Below are 26,239 nucleotides of genomic sequence, written 5' to 3' on the forward strand. Positions count from 1 at the left end.
CCCTGACCCGCACATCACTAGTGTGCATGCAATACCTATGGCATGGACAACAAAACAAAACCTCAGAGCCGTAATGTGGTGCAGCAGTGTGCAGTGTGTGTGCTTGCTGTGCTTCTACATTTGAAAAAACAAACCTGAGTGTGCAAAAGAGGGGATGTGAAAGGCAATTTTTTTCTTGCATGTCGTGTGTGGGGCTTTGTTTTTCTGATGAGAGGAGAAGTTGAGAAAGCACTCCAGGTAAATTATATTATTATAATTATTATATTATATATATATATATATATATATATATATATTAGGGGTGTAACGATACGCGTATTCGTATTGAACCGTTCGGTACGACGCTTTCGGTTCGGTACGCGGTACGCATTATGTATACCGAACGGTTCGTTGGAGTAATTAATTATATTTGAAAAAAAAAAAAAAAAAAAGAGAGAGATAGAAATATAATGATATGCGTTCAACAAGGTAGCCCAATAACCCAAACAACGTAACAGGCAACGCCCCTGACACTCCTGAAGAAGGAAAAAACACCATCTTATATGTTTATGTTAGGCTACTCAGCAGGCGCTCGCTCACTCAGTACGCGCTGAAGGCTCGTTGCAAAATAGCCAATGCGTTTAACAGACTAGAAATGAGAAGATCCCCCAATAACCAACAGGTCTGGTGTTTGGGTGCACTTTGGATTCCCTTTAAGCTATAATGGTGATGGCAAGAGAGTGGTGGATAAAAAAACAACGGTATGTCGTTCTCCTCCTTTCCAAAGCGCTCGGGCAGAAGCGCTCATGAGGCGTCTGTCTTTGCTAAGCAACAATGACGTGCTCTCTCCATGAGACGCGGAAATTTCAGCGAAGGATAAATGGATTTGCAGCTCTAAAAATCGCTTGCAGTAGCTCTGCTACTAAATTTATTTCAAAATTGCAATCCATATACAACTACGATCAGCTGTTCCTTCATCTTGGCTGAGCTCTCAAAGTTGTTACGGGAAAGGATGAAGCTGATTGGTTAGTTCTTGTCACATGACCCGCGGTGCGCTTGCGGCATTCTGAAAAGTTGAGATGTTTTTACATTTTGCTGTATCTAAAACGTATCGAACCGAACCGAACCGAACCGTGACATCAGTGTATCGTATCGAACCGAACCGTGAATTTTGTGAACCGTTACACCCCTAATATATATATATATATATATATATATATATATATATATATATATATATATATATATATATATATATATATATATATAATTGATAAGCAGTTAAATGTGTTAGTTTACACACAAAGAAAAGTGTAAGCTTTTAATAAGTACAAGAATACACAAGTAAAATGTGCTGTTTTCTGACAGTCTGGAGTTGAATAAAGAGAGAAAACTTGCACTTAATCTTTTCACAGGCATTTTTTTTCATAGTTAGACAGATATTGTGATGTATGATTATAGAATTGTCTAGCAATATATCTATGATCACAGAATCCCTATATTATCATTATCGTAAGCCATGTATCGTGATAGTATTCATATAGTATTGTGAGGTACCCTGCAATACCTGGCCTAATTGCAGGGTAAAGTGATGTTTCATTGACGCAGGCAACCATCTGGTCTGTGTGTGTTGTGATGGAGAGAAAACGTTTAGAGCGTATCAATAAAGTAAACGAGGGATGCAGGCTGCAGGAGAAAGCAGCAGGTGGTGATTTCTGATCCCATTATATGGGGCTAATCCACAAACTAGAGCACACGGTCTTGTTACAACCTACAATTTCTGTTCTAGGAACAGCAACACCTTCACTTGAAGTGGCCTCAGTCTCATCTTGGGTGAAAACATCTGTCGTTTCACTTCATCTATCAATCAACTAGGAGAATCGATAGATTCTGGTATGAAAATAAAGTGCAGGGCATTTTCTCAATGCGTGCAGAAGATGAAATGTCATGCTGCTCTTTCACATACAGACAAAGTTGCGTTATGGATTAGAGCTTTGTGAAGGCATTGGGGTTAAAGTGGCACATGCATGAGCTTAGTTGGATTGCTAGAGTTGACCGGGCAAATCGGGCCACATACTAAAGGACCCACAAAACAACCTATATTCAAGGTTTTCAGTAAACAAATGAACAAAGATGGATATAATACTGCATTGCTTAAACCATATGGTTAAGAAACATGTAGGACAATGCTTTATCAAAACAAAACATAGCCTTTACTGTCTTTAATTCACTATGAAATTAAATGCTACAAACAAATGCTGCAAAAAGACATTCAAGATAATTAAACCACAAGAAAACATGAATACAGATATTTGAAAACTAAAAAATAAAATGTAGTAATACTACACATTTTTATATAAGTGAAACATATCAGGTATTACATTTCTGCACTATTTTGTTAAGTAAATTTTAAAAACATTAGAAAACTAAAATAAATTCTTGCAAATGCTACAAGTGAATTTCAGAAATCATAACAACAAGGGATGCACTGAAATTTTGGCCGCTGAAAATGAAAATTTCAGTAGTTGGCCGAAAGAGAAAAACTGCACAAAATATGAGCTGAAAATATAAATAAAGGTTTTGTAATAATTACACAAAAGAAAAGCATTTTGGGTTACGATTTTTGGTCAAGTGCATCCAGAATTTTAATTCTGGTCACCCGATACTATTAAACAAAAACAAACACTAAACTTGGAAACCAAAGAGCTTTATTTGTGAATAACAGATGTGGATCATTTCCCATCCAACAATTTAATGTGCTTCATGAATGAAAGTGGCTACTTATCACAATCATCAGGAATGAATTAAAATGTTTTCTTGCTTTCCATACTTTTTTCTACTTACATGCTATATTTTGTCATGAAGAAAATGGGCCATGCCTTTCTACATATATCTAGTCTTCCTAACAACAGAAATGGTTTTAAGGGATTCTTAAAGTATACGGCAAAATTCTAATTTATATTTCATTCTATGTAAATAATTCAGCTTTGGCAAACAGAAATAGGTCCTTTACCAGAGCTTGTCTGAGCTTTAAATCTTTTATGATAAAGAGTGCAGATGAGCAATTGGAGGAAGAGATGGTTCTTCCCAACAGACCTCAGCCGCTGCAGAGTTTATCATGAAAGAGAGGGACCCGCTTAACGGTCCAACAAGCGAGACAGTTGACAAACTGAACCACAAGAAACAAATCTCAAATCTGTGCCAAACCTCACACCCTGTTCTACCCTGCTCGTTTTACTCTCTGCTGTCATTCAAAAGGAATGTGTGTGGTTTGAATGAGTTTCCAGCCCCAGAAGCATTGAAAAACTTTTCCACCATATGACTAACCAAGAGCCAGTCTGATCTCATGTTTGCTGATAAGACTCATTTTGGTTGTCGTATGGAAACACTGAGACACTTTAAAGGCACAATTGATGGTTAATGCTAGATGTTTGTCAGGCTAAGTGGTGACAGAAAGAACTGTGCTGAATTGGTCTAGTGGTGACTCAAGCCACACCAAAGAGGAACCACCGCATGATGCTTCTGCTTCGGTTTATTAGTGTGTACACAACGTAGAGTCAACACTTAGTTAATTATGCCTTTTAATACAAGCTACGCTCAGATTTACTCAGTTTTTCCATGAAAGGGGCCATGATTACACAGAAATATGTTTGTGATCTCAGTATTGAATGTGTCTGATTTGTTCTGTCAGTGCAGCGTGAAAAAAGAAAACAAAGCGAATATTAACTGGGGGAGTTTGACGAAGGTGATACAAAGCAGGAACAGATGCAGAATACAACAAAAGGAAGCTCACAGTGCCAAAAAGCAATGTTTAATGTCCTACGGGGCCTATATGCAATAACAAAGGACACATGCAAGTTATCCTGAATGTGATGGATGGGTCGATAACAAATTAAGAGAGTCCACAATAAAGAAAATGAGAAACGAAATCTAGTTTAAAACACATGTGCCAAGTTACTAGAAACATACTCTTTGTATTCATGTTGGTCTCATATGGTTTTGAAAAACCTTTGCACATTTAAAAAAGAAAACAAAATTGGATACTTTCAATACATGGAAAATGTTGACCTCTTAATTTATATTTGTAAAAAGTTATTTTAAAAAAAAAGTTGCATCACGTGAGTAGAATTTTTTCACTTGATGTCCCAAAATATTTTGGAGCTGTTGTTAACTGAGAAGCTGTGCAAATTCACGTTCATTATCCGCTTGGATTTGCGCAGCTTGTCAGTTAACAACGGCTCCGTGTAGTAACAGCTGCTCTATGTGAAATCACGCACATGATGGTATTTACTGCTGATTAGAGAACCGGCTTTACTGACGAGATGCACAATGATCATCGGCCGATATATATCGTGCACCTCTAAATATTTCAAATATTTAAAATATCTTAGACGTGTATTTAAGTCACTGTATGTATATTGGATTTGTGCGTAATTTTGTTTTGTTCACTTTTTTCACTCTGCGCTCGTTCCGGGACTGAACCCGGCAAAGTTACTAGGTCCCCGACCCGGGACCAATCCCGGAATCAATCCCGGGACGTGTTAGCGTTCACACAGAAGGCGACCTGACAATGTTCCAGCAATTTTCCGGGTCCAGCGTGCAGTGTAAAGGGGCTTTGGTTGGTAGGTTATGAGATTTCCACAGTTTTATATGTATGAAATCTGACTGCAGGTTCTCAACGTTCGGCTCAGTACTGAGCGTGTCAATTTCATTTGTGCGAACAATGACAGTGCACTCATTTGGACAGGCTCTTCTGAGTTCACTCTTTTCTCATTTAAACAGTGTGACGGAATGCTACTGTATGAAAAAAGAGATCAGACTGCAGTTTACAGCACACAAATGGGTGTTAACAGAGTGCATTAGGCCAGATTAACGGCGGCGTGTGGGGCTGTCGAATTAATGCATCCAAGCACATCAAAACTCCCAAAGGGTCTCTATGCTTTCTGAACCACAATAATTAAAGATCAACAAAATCTCCTCTTGGGCCGCTTGTCTCACTGTCTCAGTCGCTTTCTAAGCAATGTACCCACTCATGGTCTAATTAGGTGGACACAGTTAAAAGAAATTGGATATGGTGGCTGCCACCAGTATCAGTGGGTGCAATCGATGGTTCAGAACAGCTGGAGGGGACCAGATTTCAGTCTTCAGAAACCACCAGAGAAAAGTCAAGTTATCAAGTCTCTTCAACATCACCTAAAAAATCTCCTAGGATGCTTCAGTTTGTTTTAAGCAAGGTCACATGCGCTGAAGCAATCGAGACAAAACAAGGGTAAAATACTATGCTTTCAAAGTGCAGCTTTTAAGAGGTACGGTTTCTAAACGGTTCCCATAACAACCACTTGTCACATTGTCAGTGGCATGTGGAAATTAAAGAAACGCTAGAAAACACTTTGAGAAAATATCAACCTCAACCTATGGTTAATTAATGAAGTTACAATGAAAAAGTATCTGTGCATTTTAATTAGGCACATTCATAGATGTCAAACACATGTATCAGCAAAAGCAATCTAGTATTTCTTCGCAGGTATTTGTGGTTCACAAGTTCATCAAAACAGCTGACAGCATATCTAAATATCTACACTTTACAAACAGCAAGTTCCTTTACCAAACAGTTGAATGTCACTAGATCATTTTTTTGTATCAAAAGATATAATCCCTCTAAACAAAACTGCTAACATAAAGAACACTCTTTTATATATATATATCAAGAGAGAGAGAAATAGAGATAGCTAGCTAGCTAGATAGATAGATAGCTAGAAAGAAGCATAGACTATGGCCATATGGCATTACTATTAGGGAATGTCACGGTTATATTTACCAGTTTTCATAATATAGACAGATTGAGTGCAAAAGTCTTTGGTATTAATTTATATATATTTATATACAGTATAAGAAATAGCTATGTACTTCAGCAACTAGCTCCCCAGCTAAGAGAGTTTCAAGTGTCAGTGGGAACATAGTTTTATGCCACAGAGCTTCTTAAAACCGCAGACAGTTGACAGACTTGTGTTCTTAGCTAAAAAGTTGTGAAAAAATAATAATTGCATGCACTAAAAAGTTGACAGAAATGTACTTTCTGTACTTGTTTTGCACTACTTCAGTTACATATAGGCCTACATGTGCTCATTTAATAAAAAGCAGTAAGTGATCACTTACTCCAGCCTTCAGTGTCACATGTAACATCCAGTCTCACACATGATCATTTAGAAATCATTTTAATATTCTGATTTATTATGAGTGTTGGAAACAGTTATGCTGTCTAATATATTTGATGAATAAAAGGTTAAAAAGAACTGCATTTATAAAAAAAAAAAAAAAAAAAAAAAAAAATTCTAATAATATATTTTCTTTACTATTACTTTTTATCAATCTAACACATCATTGCTGAATAAAAGTATTGATTTTATTTTAAAAAAAGAAAAAAAAATACTGAACCCAAATTACCTACCAGTAGTGTATATTGTTATTACAAAATATTTATATTTTAAAAACATAACTGTTTTTATTTTATTTTTTTTATTCATCAAAGTATCCTAAAGAAAAAAGTATCACATGTTCTGCAAAAATATTAAGCAGCAGAACTGATTCCAACTTTGAAATGAATCATTATATTAAAATGATTTCTAAAGGATCATGTGATAATGATCCTAAAAATTCAGCTTTGCATCACAGAAATAAATGATATGAAATGATCACTATACATGTAGAGGAGTGGACTTTTAATAAATTAATAATTATACATTTTTCAAAATTATTATTATATCCAAAAAAACTAATGAATAAAAAAAATGCAAATATACAAATACACAAGTCTGAGAAAGACATTTTCCATAAAGGATTTTACCAAATTCATTACTAATTAATAATAAAAAAAAATAAAAATCACAATCACACAGTTACAACTGATCAGAATGAGCTTTGGCTCACGTGATGGAAGTGGTTTATTTTTTGCAGAATCAGATGAATTACAGACTTGCATAACATCAAACTATGAGAAATGCACACTGCAGCACACAGATGGTGTCTCACACTGTTCTTACATTTACACTTCACAAGACGGCTTCTACACTCATCAGCTCAAACGGTTAGACGTCTCCTCAAGTATCTTTCCAAAATCTTTTTCCATTATAAATGACAATTTCTAACAGCGAAGAGTGACAAAATTTAACGAGGAAACGACTTGACAAAAAGATGTCGTCTTCACTGTTACACTACTGGTCAAAGTTTGATGGGGGAAGGCGTTTTTTTTTTTTTTTTTACGATTCCTATACTTACCGTAGCTAGACCTAAAGATTGATGGCTGAAGGTCGGGAAACCATGGCAGCTTTCATTGGCCAAGGCCGCCCATGAGGCAGTTTGACCGACATGTCAAACAACCAATCAGAGTTCGTTTCATTCTGCGTCACGTTTTAGGGCATGGAAATATCACCACAATAACAGACCAGTGTGTAACACTCTTGGACGTATTTTAAAGAGTCTATTCCACAAATGTAAATATTTCACATTCTTTTGAGAATCCAGCATTTAACTGATCCTGATAAGCTCTCGTCATCACAGTTGTACACATGGCGGCTTTATTCTTTAATGAGGGGTTTGGCGCCACGTCATCTTTGTCGTATTATACAGAAATCCTGTATAATTGATCCAATCCAATGACGACTTTGAAACTTCTAAAGTGTTTCCACTTTTGTGTGCCATACGCATCAGATATTCAGCCGTGGCGTGATGTCCGAGTTTGAGACTTTGCTTACCAAGACTGATCAATAATACAGTGAAAACAGTAATGTTGAGAAATTATTAAAAACCTATTTAAAACCTATTTTAAAATATTTTAACAAATGTATTCATCTGATAGCAAAGCTGATTTATTAGCAGTCATTACTTCAGTTTTCAGTGCCTCATGATTCTTCAGAAATTGTAATGTTTCTATCAATGTTGTTTCATTTTTTTTTTTAAACTGTGGTACATTCTTTTTGAGTGTTCTTTGATTAATATAAGCATTTACATGAATTAGAAATCTTTTAAACATAAATATTCTTATTGTTGTTTATCAAATTAATGCATCTTTACTGGACATACAGTGTGCTAGAATTCACATGTAACTCGGACTACCAAGCAAACTCAGAGTGGTTAACTGGTGTGCACCAAAGTTCAGAAAACCATTTTTTATACCAACCAAACTCTGACGTCAAACAGACCCTGGCCTGCCCCAAAAGCTGCAGTATGAAAGCAGTTAAAACGAACCCCCTTCCATTTCAACCGCTGTTCTTAAACCACAATCCTCCAAAGGAACTTTCCATTTGCTAAGCTAATAAAGAGCAGGAAAAGTCAGACTAGGAGCAAAAGGAACACATTTTAAATGGTGGAGCGTGCTGAGGGTTTCTCTTTTTTCCACAAGCATGTGTGTTCCCATTGGGGGGGGGGGGGGGGGGGCTCTGGGTCATGGCTTTGCACCCTTGAGGCTCCTTAAGGTCTACAGTAACCGGGCCAGAGCAGTGCTTTGGCAGCAGCACTTTCAGTCCTAGCTCTGAATCGAGCACGTCGGTCTGCCACTGCTCCCACTACTTCCGCGCTGGACTCTGGATAGCGTTGTTTGTCGATTTCCACTGGCATGCATGTGAAAGAACAGTATCCAATTCTCGGGGGGTGGGGACGTGAACAGAGCCGCTTTGAAGCAAACACACATACGTGTTGCAGATGTTTGTGGTGTCAACATAAACAAGCAAAAGACATGTGCCATCATAGCATAGCAAGGCATATCTTTTTTCCCTCCCCTACTCTGCCTCTTCATTCTTTCCATCTGCTGGGAAAGAAGATAAAGAATAATGCCACTGTTCTTTGGAGTAACCGAAGACAGGGTAATAATAATGACGAGCTTAGCTGCAGGGAGAGAAGTCGGCTGGGGCTGAGGTTGCATGGCTGATGACAAAACAAGAGCACTCTGGGATTCCTTTACAGGCCTAGCGGCCCAGTGCCTGCTGAGACCATTAAGGATTATGCAATGTGGAACAGTTAGAGTCAATCAAAAAGAGCCCCCCAGGGAAGAGTGGTGGGATGTAAGATTTTCTCCTGTGTGTCCACTTTAAATGCATGCCAGAGAAGAAAAAATGCTTCAATTATTCTACCGCTCAAAAACATTGAGGGCATTTTTATATTTATGCTCACCATTTATTTGATCAAAAATACAGTAAAAACTGCAATATTGTGAAATTGTGTATTTGAAAATACCATTTATTCCCATGATGGAACATTGATTCTTTTCTAGTTATGAGATTCCAACTTTATTCATTCAGCTATGTGTTTAAAAAAAGATAAAAGCCATCTAGAAATATCGTTTCCTCACTGATAAAAAGGTGCTGACAACCTCGTCGCTGATTTGTGGACGTGTTTTCATTAACAGAAAGTCATCGCTGGCAATCAAAACCTGAAACTTGCTGTAGCATGTTACACTATCATTATTTCATAAGCCAATATTCCACCATAAACCATTAATATTTAAAGGGCAGCGTAAACGGGAGCACTTCTGAGCCCTTATCTCGCAGACTCAATACATTTTTTAGTACGCAGGATTATTGCGGATGTGTGACCATCCGCCTTGCTAATCAGGAATAGAAAAACAGCCTCAGGTGGGAGGCTGGCTGAAGCGAAGGGTGAAAATGAGGTCAGCATGCTACTATCTCTCGCTCTTGGTCGCTCTGTGCATTCATTTAATCATATAAGCATCCGGACAGAGCATAAAAATACATTCTTATAAAGATAAAGGTTCCTTACTGACATTACTGGGCTGGTCCATGAAGAGCCTTTGGAGTCAATAGAACTTTACTAATCTGTTTTCATTTCGATTATATTGGAAAAAAAGTTTCTTTAGATTTTTAAATGCTCCTTTTAAGAACTGTTCACTGGAAGGTTCTTTGGGGAACCAAAAATAGTTCTTCTATGCCACCTTTCTTACACCTTTTTTCGCAGCTTAATTCTTAAGATTGTAGTAACAAACTATAAAAGTGGTTAACAATAGTGCAGGCAAATATTCAGCTTGTTACCAAATGTAGCATTAAAAAAAGCATGTATGCACCTATCTATGAAGTGTTTTGAAAAACTAACCTAATTAAGGACAATTTTAATTAAAAACACTTTATGTGGCTTATGCGTCATTTTATTTCTGACACTAATTTCTTTCCAAACACTAAAAAAAACTTGTTTCGGTGAAAACTAATTCCTTGAGATCTGTCACAGGCAAAAAGAGTGCAGTGACCATGCAAAACATCTCCATTTCGAAGGCTATGTTCACACTTCCCATGAAAACATCATGCAAATTACACGGTCAAACATCTGGCCGCAGCCAGCACACCAAACTGTGACAGGTTCGTAGCATACAATTTCAGAGAAAGCAGAAGTCAAGAGGCACAAAAAAAAAACAGAATTAATAACATTATCAGGTCACATTCGCAAACAAACCATTTTTTTGTTTGTTTGTTTATTGGAGAAGGGGACGGTTGCTCTCACTGGCATATACATGGATCATCCTGGAGATTTCAAGCCAGATAACTTTAATTGCTCTGTGTACATGATGCTGGTATAGAAAATCTATACGCTATGCTGGGTCTTACTGAGATTGATGCTGCCTTCACGCCTCTAGGCCAAAGTGAGTGAGTGAGGTCCTAATCAATGGGAGGAGACAGTACAAACCAGCATGCCAGACAACTTTGGAACCAAAGCAATCCCTTGGCATTTTGTCAAAAAATTACAAGCAACTGGCTTATTCAGGATCCACGATCATCAAATGCATTGCCAATTAACTGTATAAGGTAGGCAGGCAGAAATGCAAAGCAGTCCCTGAGTTAATGAATGCTCCAGAACATACATTTTCCGTCTTGGTCTAGGATTATAAAGAGTAACTGTGACTTTTAAGAAAAAGCCTATGCAAAAATCTACGATCGCATGTGTTCACATTCTAGAAAACCGAGCCAAGTGTGACCAAGAGAGTTAGTGTCTGATTTACAGCTTCTGCATGTTAAGCTGCTCTAAGAAGCACCTGGCCACTTTAAGCAGGGGGGTTATGGAAAAGTTGGATGAGTGTTGACTTTAAACAGAAGTGTTACAGATAAAATGAGTGCTATTGGTCTGAAAACATAGGTTTATGGTGCAATCTTAAAGTTCAGCCCGCCAACAGTTGCCGAGAAGGCAATGCACATTTAATACTGTATATAGTTCCCACTACAGTCACATTTTGAAAAAAAAAAACCCCAAACCAAATTATTTCTGCATTCCCAACTTCATTTGTACCTGTCCAGAAATGTCTCCACAACCAGGTTGGTTTTTATGGCCGAATTAATAGTAGCTTTATACGAGTCTGTGATTCAGATGAGGTTGAGAGAACACTGTCTTTCTCTGCTATACATTACACAAAATAACAGCGAAATAACTATCAAGCTTCATTCCTCATTTTCCAAAAATGTCACAAACACATCAAACGCAGTATTCCTAACGTTCATTAATACCTAGCTTAATGTCTTCTTCACTAGATTCTATTTATTAGCATTTAAAAGATAAACACACAGCCTTTGGTGTGTATCAATACTTATAGGTAAAACAACAATGCCAAGCTGAATTGAAAAACACTGCCGTGATTAACGAAACGGATGCTTGATATATTACAACTGACGCGATACATATCTAAAACATTAATTATCATTGACACGTGGCAAAGTATAATCAGTCCAGTGAAACAGTGTTTGAATGGTTACTTTATAACGTTGGCTGCTTGAGTTTACGCTCAACTACCCCCCAGAAAACCGCTTATTGTTCTCGGTTGAAACTCACCCTTTCCCCGGAAAGAAAGGCTGTCAAGCCGAGGGTTAATATCATCCAAACGTTCCTCATAATTCCTTAGTCTTCGCTTGTGAAAAAGGAAAATATCGTCCCCGTGTCTGTTTCCACTTTTTGGAGAAACTCTTCCCTCTCTCGCTCGCTCGCTCGCGCTCCAATCTCGCTCTCTCTCACAGGACTCAAATCCCACCGGATACGTGTTGCTTTTTGTCTGCTTACTCCTCCGCGCACTCTTGTGCAGTAAAATAGGTCGTTTTCGATATGTTTCGTCAAGTCTTACGCGTCGAGACTACGACCGGATGCGGTTAAAGCTGGCACTTGTTTCGCAAAGATGAATTTAACGTGAGGTCTCTTGGTCATATGTCTGAAGTTGAGCTCTGCTGTCGAGCCAGAGCCACCCGCAGGACTGAGAGGAAAATGCGGGTCAAACAGAGGGAGAGCTTGAGCAATGATTGACAGAGAGCGCGACCATATGAAAAGACGACAACTTCAATTCTGGTTTTCAAAATGTTTGTTTTCTGGTCTTCAAAAAGTTTGTTTTAAGACATGTCAGATTTAAGTACTAAAACCATATAATGCCTTTATTACACTATGTTATTTTAATGAGTTATTTATTTGTACATTTCCAGTTACTTAAATACATTTAATTATGTAAAAGCATTTTAAGCAATCGTTGAGTATAAAATGTACTTTATGAATATTTTTATATATTTGATTTGGAATGAGTCGGATTTGTCAGTGAACAGGTTGAACCAGTTTTCCAAACCAGTTTAAACGGACTGAATCGGTCCGAACTGAATCAACCACTTACTAATTCACTGAACTGTGAGTCTGAGCCAACTATGTTCCAAATTCTTAAAGGATTTTAAAATAAATGCTTTTTATTTGTATTTTTTAGGCATGAACATAATGGCACCAGGGCCATCACTAGTGGAGTGAAAGATGGTGATGATTATAGGGGCCCCTGGTTGAAAGCCCCCCACCAACTGGCTGAGGCCAGCCTAAAAAGATGCTATGGATAGTAGACGGGCCACTGCTGTGCATCATTATGAAAGATTATCATTTGCACGTGTTTTTAAGCCTTGCCAATTGAAAAGTTTAAAGCATTCAAACACAAGACGCAGGAAATCTCAGCTGAGTACTGGCATGCCGTGTTCTGTGCGGACACAGAAAGCCATGTCTCACAGAAAACAACACTGAACCAAGCTTTCCATTGCGTCCTCCTGTACCCTAACGAACAAATACAAATCACAGTTTAAACATGCAAACAGAACAAGATGTGAAAGAGAATTGAGCACCCACGCACACACAGAGAGATGCTTCTCAAAACACTTGGACACCGAATTTGCCTCTTCTTGCTCTTGTACCAATAAATACATACAAAATGATGTCAAAATATCCAAGGAAATGAAAAAAGAAAATCACTTACAGCTCTTGAGTGATAACTAGATTACTTTTGTAGTTTTAAGAAGAATTAATCTACTGTCAAATCCAAAATTATTCTCACACCAGATATAATTTTCGAAATTATTTTTAATAGGGGGTGCAGGACACTAGTTCATTTATGTAAGTGAGTATAAATAAATAGAATGAACATACAAATTAAACAATTTCAGGGCCCGCTGCTTAAACCTGCACTAGGGCCCCGCAAACCACAGCTGTGCCACTATAAAGAGTATACCTGCAAGAACTCACTAAAGGAATTCTCAATGCAATGTCTCCCCCTATTGGACAAATTCGTAGCGTATAATGCTAAACAATATCATGCAGACTAATAAATCCTGTTTTTATTTTTTTTTAAACCTTCTCTGAGTGGTCATGATCTTCATTTACTGACCACAATCTATGAAACAAAATTAAGTCTCAATGTATTTGTAACAATGCTATGCATTTGAAAGGAATTATGAAGCAGTAAATTTCTTAGAGATAATTAGACTCTTGCTTCCTGATCATCCTGAAAGATAACAAACTAACCCCCTGCACAAAAACACATTCACCCCTCCCTCTTTTTGCTTTGCAGACCAAGATTATTATCAGTGGTGTCCTAGATTACCCCGCCAATTAAGGTGATGGAAAAGCCTCTTCTGCCAGAACCCTGAGGCCTCTTTTGTGCCCTTAATAAACACTTACATATTCATCAACAGTTATCCAATACTAATAATGATACTATACAATTATTAATCTATTTGTCGGATAGTTGACACAAAAGGAATGTAATGCATTTAATTTACCCAACTTCCTTAGTTTAATATATTTTTCCATTAATCATTTCCATTCCTAACATTAGGATGTGTACACTTTTAAGAGGACTGAACTGAATAACAATATTACAAGTGCCACCTAGTTGCATGTATTGTTATTTCTTCTTATAAAATATGATTTTAGTCAACAACCCTCATGCAAAGCACAGTGGACAATAAACAATAGCTAAAAGAAATTAGCATGTTGTAAAAACCCACAAACAACAAAAGGTAGTTTTGTTATCTCCAGTCTCCTTTTAACTCTGGCTTCCCTCAGGCTTCAGTGTCATTTCCAAGAATTTCAAAGCTAAATGCACAAGAAAGTACAATCAGACTATTAGAAACACTTGCAAAATAGACGCATACTATGCATCAGGGGGTAATGCTGGGTTATGATTATGCTCAGGGCCATGCAACGGTTTGGCTTCCTGGGTTAAAGGTCAGGAGACAGAGAGAGAGCGTATGAATGAGACGACAGGCCAGTAAAAGCATAAATCTTCACTTGAAGTTACTTGCACACTGAAGTTTATCACGTTACTAGCAACATATCACAGAGTTAAGACAGACCTTCTAAAACCTCTACATTAATACATATGTAGAGACACTGAGGTAAAGAAAACACTAATGTCATCATGGGAACCATATATGAAACTCTTGTAACTGCAGGTGATGGCTACTTATATTCAATTACATAATATTCAAAGACCTCTAAAAGGTTTACATTCTTTATGAATCACAAAGGTCAAATGGCCTGCACATACCTCGTAGAGTTGTCTGTTACAGCAAGTGGATGATACCTTAATCCTGCATATATAAATCAGGCTTATTGTTTCCTCATTCATCACACTGTTCATTAAAGCATTGAAACACGCACAACTGATCTCAAAGGTATGGTATCAATAGCTGTTCTGACCTGTCAAAAGCCATATGGTGATTTTGAGGCATATTTATCCCCAGCAGTAGCCTGAAGTGCCAGAGGGCAAACTGCTTTTGTGCCAGCTCCACCTTAGCACATGTTCCTCCATGCATCTGCCTCTCAGTGTCCTCTCTGAAAGAGCAGGAAGGTTAAGGATAGCATGCTGTTAATGCAATCGTCACAGATTAATACGATTAAAAAGCTGTGTTAGGTTATTGAATAGGGTACATACACATCTTAATTGTGACATTTTAGTAATTCAGCACTGCTACTTTAATAATTTCATGCTTTTTAATTCATGCCTGGCTCCAAATTCAAACTCACCCCATGAGAGACTTCGGTCTTCCCTCCACAGGTTTTTTTCAAAGTAGCACGAAAAGTAGAGCAGGAGATTGGCAAGAAACCCATCCAGATCTTTGCTCCTGCAAAAATTTTGGCAAAATATATTTGGAATCATACAGCTGCACTAACATAGCAGCAACTAAAATGTACTTTTTATTAAGGAATGAATAAAAAAAGTGCATATATTAGACAACACATAGGAAGAAATCAGTAAAACAAGTGAAAATTAAGAGAACGCAGATATAAAAGTCATCCTCAAATAAAATACACAGTAAAATAAAATAGAATAAAAAAGAAAACGTATACTTTAGCAGAGATATAAAACGAAGAGGAATGGGAAGCCTGTCGTTTTCCTGTAGCAAACAGGCTGCTGCCACTGCAACCCATTAAATGTATATTAAATCATCCTGGTTATGGGAAAAAGACCATTTTTCATGGCTCATATTGTTTTCATTATGTAGCAAAGTATACGGATCTACATTTAACATCCTGAATCGTGACACATTCCTTTTGTTAGAGTTTTATTGAGGTCTTAAAGGCATCCAATTGAGCAGGCTCACAGTATTCCTTTGAAAAATGAAACTGAGTAAATCAATTGCTCAGAATAATACATCAAAGACCTGCATAATGACCACCATGCCAGGAGAATGAAGTTATTAAGCCATAATTATTTCCTGATGTCTGCCAACCATATGAGCTATAACATTAGAAAACAGAAAACTTTTGCAAATTCTACAGATGCTTTCTGAACTGCTCTTGCTATGCAGATGGTTTTTTTTTTAATTAATTAATTTATTTTGCCTCTAGTACTACCTAAAGTACTGATTTTGCTGGTGCAAAAAAAAAAATTATACAATAAACTAAATAAATAAATGCAAAACCATACCAAATAGTGAAAGATTTTTAAAGAACATTATAATAAAATACCAGTAAACAAGACATGACACCTCTTCCAATTTTAAATGTTTTAGCATATAAACTCCAGGCTGCTTGTTTCGTTGTTCCAGTCCCAATGCCCAGAGGAAGGGGAGAATAGGGGGAAATGGGTAAAACCTTATCTTTCTCTCTTGACCATAGCTCTTTTTAAAGTTAGCTCAACTAATTATTTAAAATAATAATAATAATAAAAAAAAAAATATTAGTAATAATAAATTTATAATAATTGTATTTGTTTTTTAAAGATATATATATACGTGTGTGTGTGTGTGTGTGTGTGTGTGACTGACATAATGTTTGATTTGTCCGTCAGGATTACTCAGTTTTAATAATAATGTTGTTTACATAAATTATTTGGTTTTGTAGATATGCATACTAATGATTTATAAAGTTAAATTAAATCCTAAATAATGGTGAAAGTACACCAAGACATGTATGAAGATATTAAATACAAATAGATTTTATTCCAATAAAAACATATTGACCAATATAATGCCAATATTTAGATTTTTAAAAACAATTAGGGACAGCTTGATACACAAACATCATTATGATTATTAACTGTAATTGTTTTTTATTGTTGTAACTATTATTTAACAAAAGCACAAAACGTTACTGTCCCCGTTGTGAGATTGCAATGTTATTTTGACCACTGGACAAGGAAATTAGAAATGTCTACAATATTTCCAGTGTTTTCATATAACGTTAATAAAAATGAAATATTACTAGTGCAAAGGGCTGCTTGTTCTAACATATTCGGTCTATTCATAGTCATTAGTCATAGTACTGAAATTGTTTTGTAGAACAGTCCTGACCATATTAGCATGAATTCCTATCGTTTCAGTCAGCGATTCTGGCAAAGCTCACTCAATAGATTCACTGTTCTAGTAGGCTACTGTTAATTCCAGAACCGGGAGCGTCCACGGTATCCTAGCGACATCTGATCCACAAACGGAAGTACCAGCACTACGTGTGACGTTGTGCGGGAAGCCACGCCCACTGCGCACAAACTCTTCCTGTTATGAAACCGGTGCATGTGAGCAAAGACTTTGAGATAGACTTTGATGTTGAAGCGGTTTTTCGGTTGGTTACTGAATTGGAAATGTGAGGTAACGGATTTGAAATCTTATCAAAAATTTACAGTGACTGCTGCAGATTCCTCTTAAATGTATTTTGCCTGACTAAGCTAACTGCCTTGAAGTGACGAAGTTTTTAAGTTAGCCTATTTGTTTTGTGTTTCCAACATTTATGCTTTTATTGAACTTTTGAGTTCTAGTGTTTTCTTATAAAGCACGTCGCTGCTGCAAAGAATGCAGCCCAAACTGCTGTACAAACAACAATAATAAAACCAGTAAGAACACAAAAAAACATAACTAACGTTACATAAAAGATAAAAATTGAGTTCTCTCAGTTGGCCGGTGATCGCCCGTTGTTATGAATCAGAGCATAGAGGATAGGACAGAGAGAGTAACAATTCAAAGATGACATGATATATGCTTTGTGATCGTGATTATACAAGTTGATCAGGTGTTAAAACGTGTGTGTATCTGTGCGTGTGTGTGTCAGGAACGTTTCCTCCGAGGAGGCAATGGAGGCAGTCTCTCATCAAAAAGTCGGATGAGAAAATAATCGATATTACAAAAAAAGAAGGGCACAAATATGACTAAATATGATATTAAAAGTCTAAATGTCACTCGTTTTTATGAAGTAACACTGTCCAACACTCACACCTACAGGTAAAGTTACAGCGGAAGCTTGCCTCCCTTCAGTCCACTGACTTTCTACAATACGACGGCATTTTAGTGCCACATTGAAAAAAAATGCTAAGATTACGAGATTAAAGTCGATATCCTTTGGGAATAAAGATGAAATATTATCAGAATAAAGTATAAATGTTTCGTGAATAAAATCGAAATGCTTTGAGAATAAATTTGAAATGTTTCGAGAATAAAGGCGAAATGTTTCGAGAATAAAGGCGAAATGTTTCGAGAATAAAGGCGAAATGTTTCGAGAATAAAGGCGAAATGTTTCGAGAATAAAGGCGAAATGTTTCGCGAATAAAATTGAAATGTTTCGCCAATAAAGTCTAAATGTTTCGAGAATGAAGTCCAAATGTTTCGAGAATAAAGTCCAAATGTTTCGAGAATAAAGGCGTAATGTTTCGAGAATAAAGGCGAAATGTTTCGAGAATAAAGTCCAAATGTTTCGAGAATAAAGGCGAAATGTTTCGAGAATAAAGGCGAAATGTTTCGTGAATAAAGGCGAAATGTTTCGTGAATAAAGGCTAAATGTTTCGAGAATAAAGGCGAAATGTTTCGAGAATTAAGGCGAAATACTTGAAATTGATTTGAATATTGTTGCGTCGGAGCTTAATATCAAGAATATGCGATTTATTAAAAGACTGAACAGGAATAACTTTTTATCTTAACATCAGCTCAAACATCCAATCGACATTCCTTCAGGGGGGTTGTAGCTCTCTTAATTAACACTTTTTAAAAATACACTATAAATATGTGGGATTATTAGCAGAACTCATACCATGTGTCATACTCGTGGGGACAGAATGTTTGGAAATAATATTTCATATCTTCCGTTGCATTCGTTATTTGTAGTGCATCAGCCACCCAATAGTAATAAGATTCATACTTTTGATAGACCTACTTTTGTGTCTTACAATAATGTTTTTCAAGCTCTTTAATGATCAGATTACTGTATTTATGTGAAACAATTCATTATATTAATTTTCACAAAGCGAAAAGATAAAAATAAAAATGACTTTTTTTCTCTTTGTGAAAATTCCAAATAGGCTATGTGAAAATGTATTCTTGTAACATTTCGACTTTAATCTCGTAATATTTTGACTTTATTCTCGAAACATTTCAACTTTGTTCTCATAATATTGCGATTATTCTCGTAGTAGGCCTATTATGACTTTATTCTAGAAACATTTCAACTTTATTCTCGTAATCTTAGAATGATCTTTTTTTATACATATATATATGGCACTAAAACACCGTCGTACTAAAGAGACCTTAAAGTGTGCCTTGACTTTTGTGGAGGCTCATTGAGATGAATTGGGGAAAATCACTTGAGAGTAGGCAATACCTCCATCGCTCTATAATTGGATATTATTGGTTAAGGTTGGATGTGATCGGTTCTTGCGATAAATCCTGCCCCTTGTTTTCGTGCGAGCTCTCGGTCTGAATGAGGAAAATGGCATTATTAACTAATTATAAAGTAAGTAAAAAACTCTCCCGCTTGGATATCACTTCTTTGTCACGTCAAAATAGAATTTGAAATGGTCTGAAATCGTGACGACTGCGTCAGTTTTTAGTGAGTATTTAGCTTGATGAAATGAAAGATATATCTTTGTGTCTGTGGCAGTGTTTACAGAGCCTTCATGACAAAACCCGAAATAAGATAACTAATTAAAACAATTGATGAACATCAGTTTACAAATAAAAATATTGGTAACATTTTACAATAAAATGTCATTTAATGAATTAACTTAACATGAACTTACAATGAACATTTATTACAGCATTTATTAGTCTTTGTTTACATCAGTTATGAGAATAGCATACTGTTGTTCATTGTTAGTTCACAGTGCATAAACTATGGTTAACAAACAACTTTTGATTTTAATAATTAGTAAATGTTGAAATTAATATGAACTAAGATTAATAAATATTGTAGAAGTAGGCTATTGTTTATTCTTAGTTCATGTCAGTTCATGTCTAAAGTAGTTAACTAAAGAAAACTCATTGTAAACTTTACAGAATATTGTTAAAATTGTTACTGCCTTTTGTTTTGTGTGTGTGTGTGTGTGTGTGTGTGTGTGTGTGTATATATATATATATATATATATACATACATATATAAATACAAAATAAAAATATATTTGTTCACTTTATGTAACATTTATATTTAAATATATATATCACTGCCTCCTCATTTTAAAACACCACTGGTGTGTGTGTCGGTAATCCCAACAGTTTTTTTTTTTTTTTTTTTTTTTTATCTTGCATAGTTTTGTTCATGCTTTTTGAGGATAAGTGCATGTCATGCAACTTGTTCAACTTGACAGATGAATCTGATAAAATAAATATGGGCCACAGTAGCTTGATTAGATCAACAATGACGTCAACAATGGAATTTTTCTAAAAAAAAATGTAAGATGCTGATCAGCTTATCTATTTTGATTTCCTAACTCTGCATAATTATGTGCTTAGTTGCATTTTATCATTTGCAGATAGCAACTGTCTGCTACCCTGAAGAAACCAGCTGAAGAGAAGAGAAGAGAAGAGAAGAGAAGAGAAGAGAAGAGAAGAGAAGAGAAGAGAAGAGAAGAGAAGAGAAGAGAAGAGAAGAGAAGAGAAGAGAAGAGATGTCTGTCCAGGAAAACCGAGTGATGGCTTTGTCCGAGTGGGAGGACAGGTGGCAGGAAGGAAGAACTGGTTTTCACAGATCTGCAGTGCACAAGTAATCACATATTTAGTCTCCACAAACACTACAGTCAAGTCACCTTTTTTTCTGTACAGATTGTTTCAAAGCACCTTTACCTGTGATAAACAGGAAAATGACAGAATCAGTGATACTAAATCAAATATAAGACATTTAAATTCTTCTGTGAAGCAGCTATAAACATAAAATAGTGTCCTTATTCAACTCAGCTGTTGATTTAGATCAATAACAGTAATGATGTTACAAAATACTATGCTATTCTATCATTAATCATGCATACTAATACTGAGCTCCATGATTTAGACACCATCCTGCGTTGCTTATGAATAATGATCCTAAATGTGTAGAGGAATCACACAGTGGTATCGATTTATTATTTTACTGTAAATGTCTTACTTCAGTTGTTTCAGTTTCCTATTTTTTTGGACCTTTTTGATAGTTTGCTGGAAAACAACTTGGACAAAGTCGTATGTGGACGAAAGGAGGTTCGATTCTTCTTCCCACTATGCGGAAAAGCTGTAGACATGAAATGGTATGAGGTCAAAAGTCTCTCTGTGTTTAATGAGTAATGTTTCAAATCTTCCTAGCTCTTCCATAAAATGTGCAAAAAAAAAAAATGTTTCGCAGGTTGGCTGATATGGGTCACACAGTTGTTGGAGTAGAAATTTCTGAAAAAGGAATCAAACAATTCTTTGCAGAGCAAAATCTCGCTTTTAATGAAGAACCAGTACCAGCCATTCCCGGAGCAAAGGTTTTCAAGGTATCTAAAGGTCCTGCATTTGTCATCCATACTGATTGCTAGGTAAAATACCAATGATAAAATAAGCCCTAAAGGATTATAGTGCCCATAAATCATACACTGAGTTATTATCCACCTTATATTTCCACATAGATACAAGACATTTGAATGTCCAAGACTTCTGATTAATTAGATGATGTTCAAAAGTTTACTGCCACAAACCATCTGTTTATGATTCTAATAATTAATTCAAATAGTATAATTACAAATACCAGTTTGCAATATAAAGGAGCATATAACAGACACATTTTTGTACAGCTAAAATAACTAGAAATGAATGAGGTTAAGCATAGGTATATGCACTGTTATATGTATTGTTATAATGGCATTTTCCTCCGATGCCCCTCAGTGTAATACACTCCCACTGTGAGATTGTCACAATGCTTTAGCTTTCTTTAATGGAAGTAGACAGCGTGATGTCTTTGTGTCATGCCCACTCACCTAATGCATTTTCCTTGTCCTCAGAGTGCAGATGGAAAGATCTCCATCTATCAGTGTGACTTATACAAGTTCTCCAGGTACATTTTATACTTTCTAACTTTAGATGATAAAACATGTCACATGAAATGCTTTTAAATGCCTCTGCGTCTTTTCAATCTTTGTCCATATAAAGTGATGTTGGAGGAAAGTTTGGAGGAATTTGGGATAGAGGAGCGCTGGTGGCTATAAACCCATGTGACAGGCAAAAGTAAGGATTAAACTAGTGAAAAACGTATGTTCTTTTATTTAATAATTTATTTAAGTGGGATTGCATGTAAATACATATTCCCTTCATCTCCAAGGTATGCTACTCTCCTTATGTCCTTAATGAACAACGACTGCAGGTATCTGGTGGACACACTGGAATATAATCCTGAGCTGTATAAAGGTAATGTTAAAGGGGAAAACGAATGGAATAATTCATTATTATTTTTAGTGATTATAAAGCTTATGTGTGTTGTCTTTAGTAGTTGATATTTGTTGCTATATTTGAAATACAGGTCCACCATTTTTTGTATCAGAAGAGGATGTAAAAAAATTATTTGGTGAGTTTTGGTCACTGTTCTGACATGTCTTCTTACCTATTTTGTACCTGGGTGTTTTCATCATTCATTATGTATTATAGAGCTTTTTATAGCTTTTTTTTTTCTAAATAAGTGTATCCAATAATCTTAGCGATGTGTCATGTTTCAGGAGGTGGATGTGACATTGAGTTGATAGAGTCTGTAGATGCCTTTGAGGAAAAGCACAAATCATGGGGACTGGATTCAATGACGGAGAAAGTGTACCTTCTCACTCCAGAAGCCCAATGATCAATCATCAAATCTACTGGATGGTTATTAAAAAGTAAAAATTACTTAATAATGCAATAAATAATTGTCAAAAATAACATGGGGTTAATAAAAGGCAATTTGCATTTTTCTGTTTTGATAACAGTGGGCTGCAAGTTGATAATTCAGTATTTCAATGTAATGCAAAATATTTTAATAAATTCCAAATATTTATTTTATTGTTTTATTTTTGTTTCATAACTGTTTATTTCATAAATGGTCACAAGTGATGTGAGCTCTTATTCTGACCACAAGATGGCAGTAGTTTGACAGATGTCCGCACAGATAAAATGACATTTAAAAAAAAGATTTGCACCTGCGAGTTCTAAATCAGTATTTCTACTGAATTTACCATGCGAATATTGTAGTATTGTGGTAATTTATATTAGTCTGTTCATGCCACTTAAAAGCCCATAAACATTTTTTTTTCTTTTGCAAAATGTTATAGTTATCTGATTCTGATCCGTTTAAATCTGTTCAAATTTGGCAACAGACTCTTTCAGGCAGTAAGAAATATGTTTCTTGTTTTCCAAACATTTTTGGAGAAATAATACTGAACGATTCGTTAATGGGTCCGTTAAGGAATCATTTAAAGAAACCAAATAACGTTTCCCGTCTCAAATCCTGAATCGTAACCATGTAAATCATGGTAAATCACTCCCTTTTAAACTCGGATAAATACTTTGTCAACCTTCAAGTCGTCAAGGTCTTTTCTGGTTCACCGCACAGCGTCGGCTCGCGACCTCCGGCGACAGTGACGCGCACCGTTGGCCAGATGTGCGCCTGTTTACTTTAAATATAGCTCGTGCAAAGGCACCCCGAGTCTCTGAGCCAATCACGAGCGCCGGGGGCGGGGTCGATTGGAATGTTGTGGATGCGAGAAAATGAACAATGTATCCTTATAAACTGATGCTGTATCGGATGCTATCCATACGCATCACCTGTACATTCACGTGTTGAAGTATGGAGAGAGGGATAAGCATCTGAACGCGGTGATTTGGGTGCGATTGAACGGGATTTGCGGAGTGCACCATTGAGCTTCTGCTGAAGTTCAGGGTGAGGTACTGTCGTACTGTACAGAATATAAGGGTGCTACATTGTGCCCTCTGCATCGCACTGTTTGCATAGCTCTTGGACTCTTATGTGTTGTGTGTGATATTTTTATTTATTTTTTTATCATCAATATCACATTTCAGTTCAATTTTAGCGGCCGCTCGCAATCCACCCCAAGGGCACTGCGACCATTGTTTCCTTGTCATATTTCATACAAAAGGCAGCGACAGCTCTCATCCACCAGCTCGCTAAAATATTAACGTGGCTGCTGGCGTTTCAGTGTGCTTAATGACTACATATACAGGCGGCAGTCTCATCTCTTAATTCATCCACATGATCTGACGCGCAATTAAGGTAAGAAACCCACATTGTTATAGCGGAGCAACGCCTCTTACGATGAGCTATTACTGTCTGGAAGCCGATAACTCAAACAAACCAGCCTCAGGATAATTGTAGCCCGCAATGGAATATTAATATTTGCCTAAATCTGCTTCTGTATCATTAAAGAGTGGGAAGAGAGGCAGGGCACGCGGGAGGAGGTGTGATATTACGCGCGCGCCGCTCTGTAACTCAATCAGGTTGTAGAGCTGGTAAAGCGAGAAGACACACGCGCTCCGGAGGAGGAGGTGGAGAGAGAGAGAGAGAGAGAGAGAGAGAGAGACGGAGGTTTGAAAACAGCCGAGGTGTCTACGGCGCTTGTGGACTCCGTTCAGGGGTGGACTATGTGGCATGTGTGTCACTGCATCACGTAATATTGTGCTAAGTGAAACAAGCAGGGCCATTTGACAGAGAAAGGAGAGAAGGAAGCGTTCAGTTTCGGCAGGGGATAATGATGAGGAGGAGGATGCAGCCATAACGAGGGACCAACGCGATAAGAACAGGTAACGCACTTAATCACTTTAATCACGAAATAACGGTAAACAAGCCACAAGAGTAGAATGAACGTGCAAATTTAGAAATGGCAAATATCATTTCATTTTATTTAATTTAAATAAGTATTATTTAAAAATAGAAATGTAACGTAAACTCGTATATATATATATATATATATATATATATATATATATATATATATATATATATATATATATATATATATACTGAGTAACATTAAATCAAAAATAATATATGAATGTAAATGATCTTATTGTAAACAAACTAAGTATATTACTTAATATAGACTTAAATGTGAAAAAACGATTTGATTTATATATATATATATATACACAATATTTTATGACTTTCTGTAAGAATGCATCATTAGCAGTTGTAGTTTGTATCCAGAAGAAAACAGTAGATCAGAGCTTGTGATTGCCAATTAGACATGTTAGACATCTCGGCCATCACAGGTGTATCCAGACTGTCACAGCATTTTAATGTTGAGTGTAGTGTCTTTTTAATTAGATCCCAAGATACCAAGAAGTGGTTAAGATTCAACAAAACTAAAACAAATCTGTGTCAGAGCAGTAATAGGTTTTTACAAGATGAGTTATCTGAAAGGCTTCCAGACGCTTTAGAAGAAAACTAACACATACAACTGGCCTTGGAATCTGAATAGATCTTTTGTTGTTGTTGTTCATTTGATTTTTTGTGCCATTATGTGAGCGCCATGTGACATGAAGCGTCCACCCCTGTGGTGCAGTTGGAAGAGCAGGAAAACCGGGAGGGGACTCAAAAATGGCAGGGATCTCTGTCCTTTTGACAGGTTCTCATAACTCATTCCATGGCGTCATATAACAAAATGTATATGACTTCATTTGGGCCAGAGGAAGGTAAAAGAGAGGAGGGGCTTGGGAATGAATAGCCTGGCATTGTGGGAAGGAAAGCTGTCATTTAAAGCTGTTGAGATTTCTAGCTGGTTCAGTCATGCAGTTATGACTACTGCTGATAACCTCCAATTGTCCCAGTCTGTCCTGTTTGTTAGGATAATTAGCCCTTGAGGCATGTGCGTGAGGAGCACATTGTTTAGACATAATTAATCAAGCCTGCTGGTAATTACTGTTGTCCATAAATTAAAACATGAGTGTAGCAGCGGGTGTTCAAGAAAACGTAGCCAGCTTAATAACCATATTGCACCTTTTTGCACCAGAGAGCACAAGACGGTTATTAAACGAAACAACTTCCATGCCCTCAATTTTTCATCTTCGTCTTCCTATAATTCTTTTCCTTCCTGGCTTTTCGTAAGGATTACTGCAGAACATCATGTCAGATTTTTCATAAACATCTCCTATTCTGAAATTACACTGACTTTAGTCATTTGGGTCTGTGTTTTCGCAAAAGCCCATCTGAGCCGAAGCCAGACTGACGTCCCAGCAGGCTCGACCACAAGCTCAGCATGGGTCAGTCTCAGCACCGCAAACATGCAGCAGAACTA

The 26,239-nt window shown here is 36.6% G+C and overlaps 3 protein-coding genes and 1 long non-coding RNA gene across 8 annotated transcripts in view; 2 read left to right on the plus strand and 2 right to left on the minus strand.

Moving 5' to 3' along the window:
• The window catches only part of LOC127978544 (syndecan-2), a 30,876-nt gene extending 18,666 nt beyond the window's left edge, over positions 1-12,210 (minus strand). Inside the window, exon 1 of the mRNA XM_052583273.1 lies at positions 11,800-12,210. Within this exon, the coding sequence (XP_052439233.1) occupies positions 11,800-11,859 (60 nt within the window). The 5' untranslated portion in view covers positions 11,860-12,210. The remainder of the gene's footprint in view (positions 1-11,799) is intronic.
• A 2,595-nt stretch (positions 12,211-14,805) lies between these two features.
• On the minus strand, positions 14,806-17,172 carry LOC127978546 (uncharacterized). The gene is made up of 4 exons (XR_008158541.1): positions 17,055-17,172; positions 15,286-15,383; positions 14,959-15,093; positions 14,806-14,849 (listed from the first exon to the last, which is right to left on the minus strand). It is a non-coding gene; the product is annotated as an uncharacterized LOC127978546 (long non-coding RNA).
• Positions 17,173-17,211: 39 nt separating this feature from the next.
• Positions 17,212-22,986, plus strand: LOC127978543 (probable thiopurine S-methyltransferase). 4 transcript variants are annotated; one of them, XM_052583272.1, is made up of 10 exons: positions 17,230-17,348; positions 20,496-20,525; positions 20,556-20,721; positions 21,143-21,235; positions 21,331-21,463; positions 21,968-22,020; positions 22,116-22,190; positions 22,285-22,370; positions 22,483-22,527; positions 22,676-22,986. In XM_052583272.1, exons 3-10 carry the CDS (start codon positions 20,627-20,629, stop codon positions 22,792-22,794), a joined length of 699 nt encoding a protein of 232 aa, XP_052439232.1. In that variant the 5' UTR covers positions 17,230-17,348; positions 20,496-20,525; positions 20,556-20,626; the 3' UTR covers positions 22,795-22,986. The 4 variants fall into 4 exon arrangements, with proteins under 4 accessions (XP_052439229.1, XP_052439230.1, XP_052439232.1 ...); XM_052583269.1 differs by having other exon boundaries at positions 17,212-17,348; positions 20,496-20,721; XM_052583270.1 differs by having other exon boundaries at positions 17,219-17,348; positions 20,492-20,721.
• Positions 22,987-23,685: 699 nt separating this feature from the next.
• Positions 23,686-26,239, plus strand: part of LOC127978542 (exostosin-1c-like) — a 69,454-nt gene continuing 66,900 nt past the window's right edge. Inside the window, exon 1 of one of the 2 annotated variants that reach the window (XM_052583268.1) lies at positions 23,686-23,868. The gene's annotated coding sequence lies outside the window, so the exon portion shown is untranslated. Of the gene's footprint in view, positions 23,869-23,894; positions 24,747-26,239 lie in introns of those variants that run through there. The other variant, XM_052583267.1, reaches the window with a different exon arrangement.

The sequence above is a fragment of the Carassius gibelio genome, chromosome B19 (genome assembly GCF_023724105.1).
Source record: "Carassius gibelio isolate Cgi1373 ecotype wild population from Czech Republic chromosome B19, carGib1.2-hapl.c, whole genome shotgun sequence".
NCBI classification, from domain to species: Eukaryota; Metazoa; Chordata; class Actinopteri; order Cypriniformes; family Cyprinidae; genus Carassius; species Carassius gibelio.

Bases quoted from the DNA above. Each gene is read 5' to 3' on its own strand.
- LOC127978543 (XM_052583269.1), top strand. From the start codon at position 20,627: ATGTCTGTCCAGGAAAACCGAGTGATGGCTTTGTCCGAGTGGGAGGAC. The intron at 22,371-22,482 runs GTAATGTTAAAG...TTTGAAATACAG, and splicing joins TAATCCTGAGCTGTATAAAG to GTCCACCATTTTTTGTATCA. The intron at 22,528-22,675 runs GTGAGTTTTGGT...GTCATGTTTCAG, and splicing joins GGATGTAAAAAAATTATTTG to GAGGTGGATGTGACATTGAG.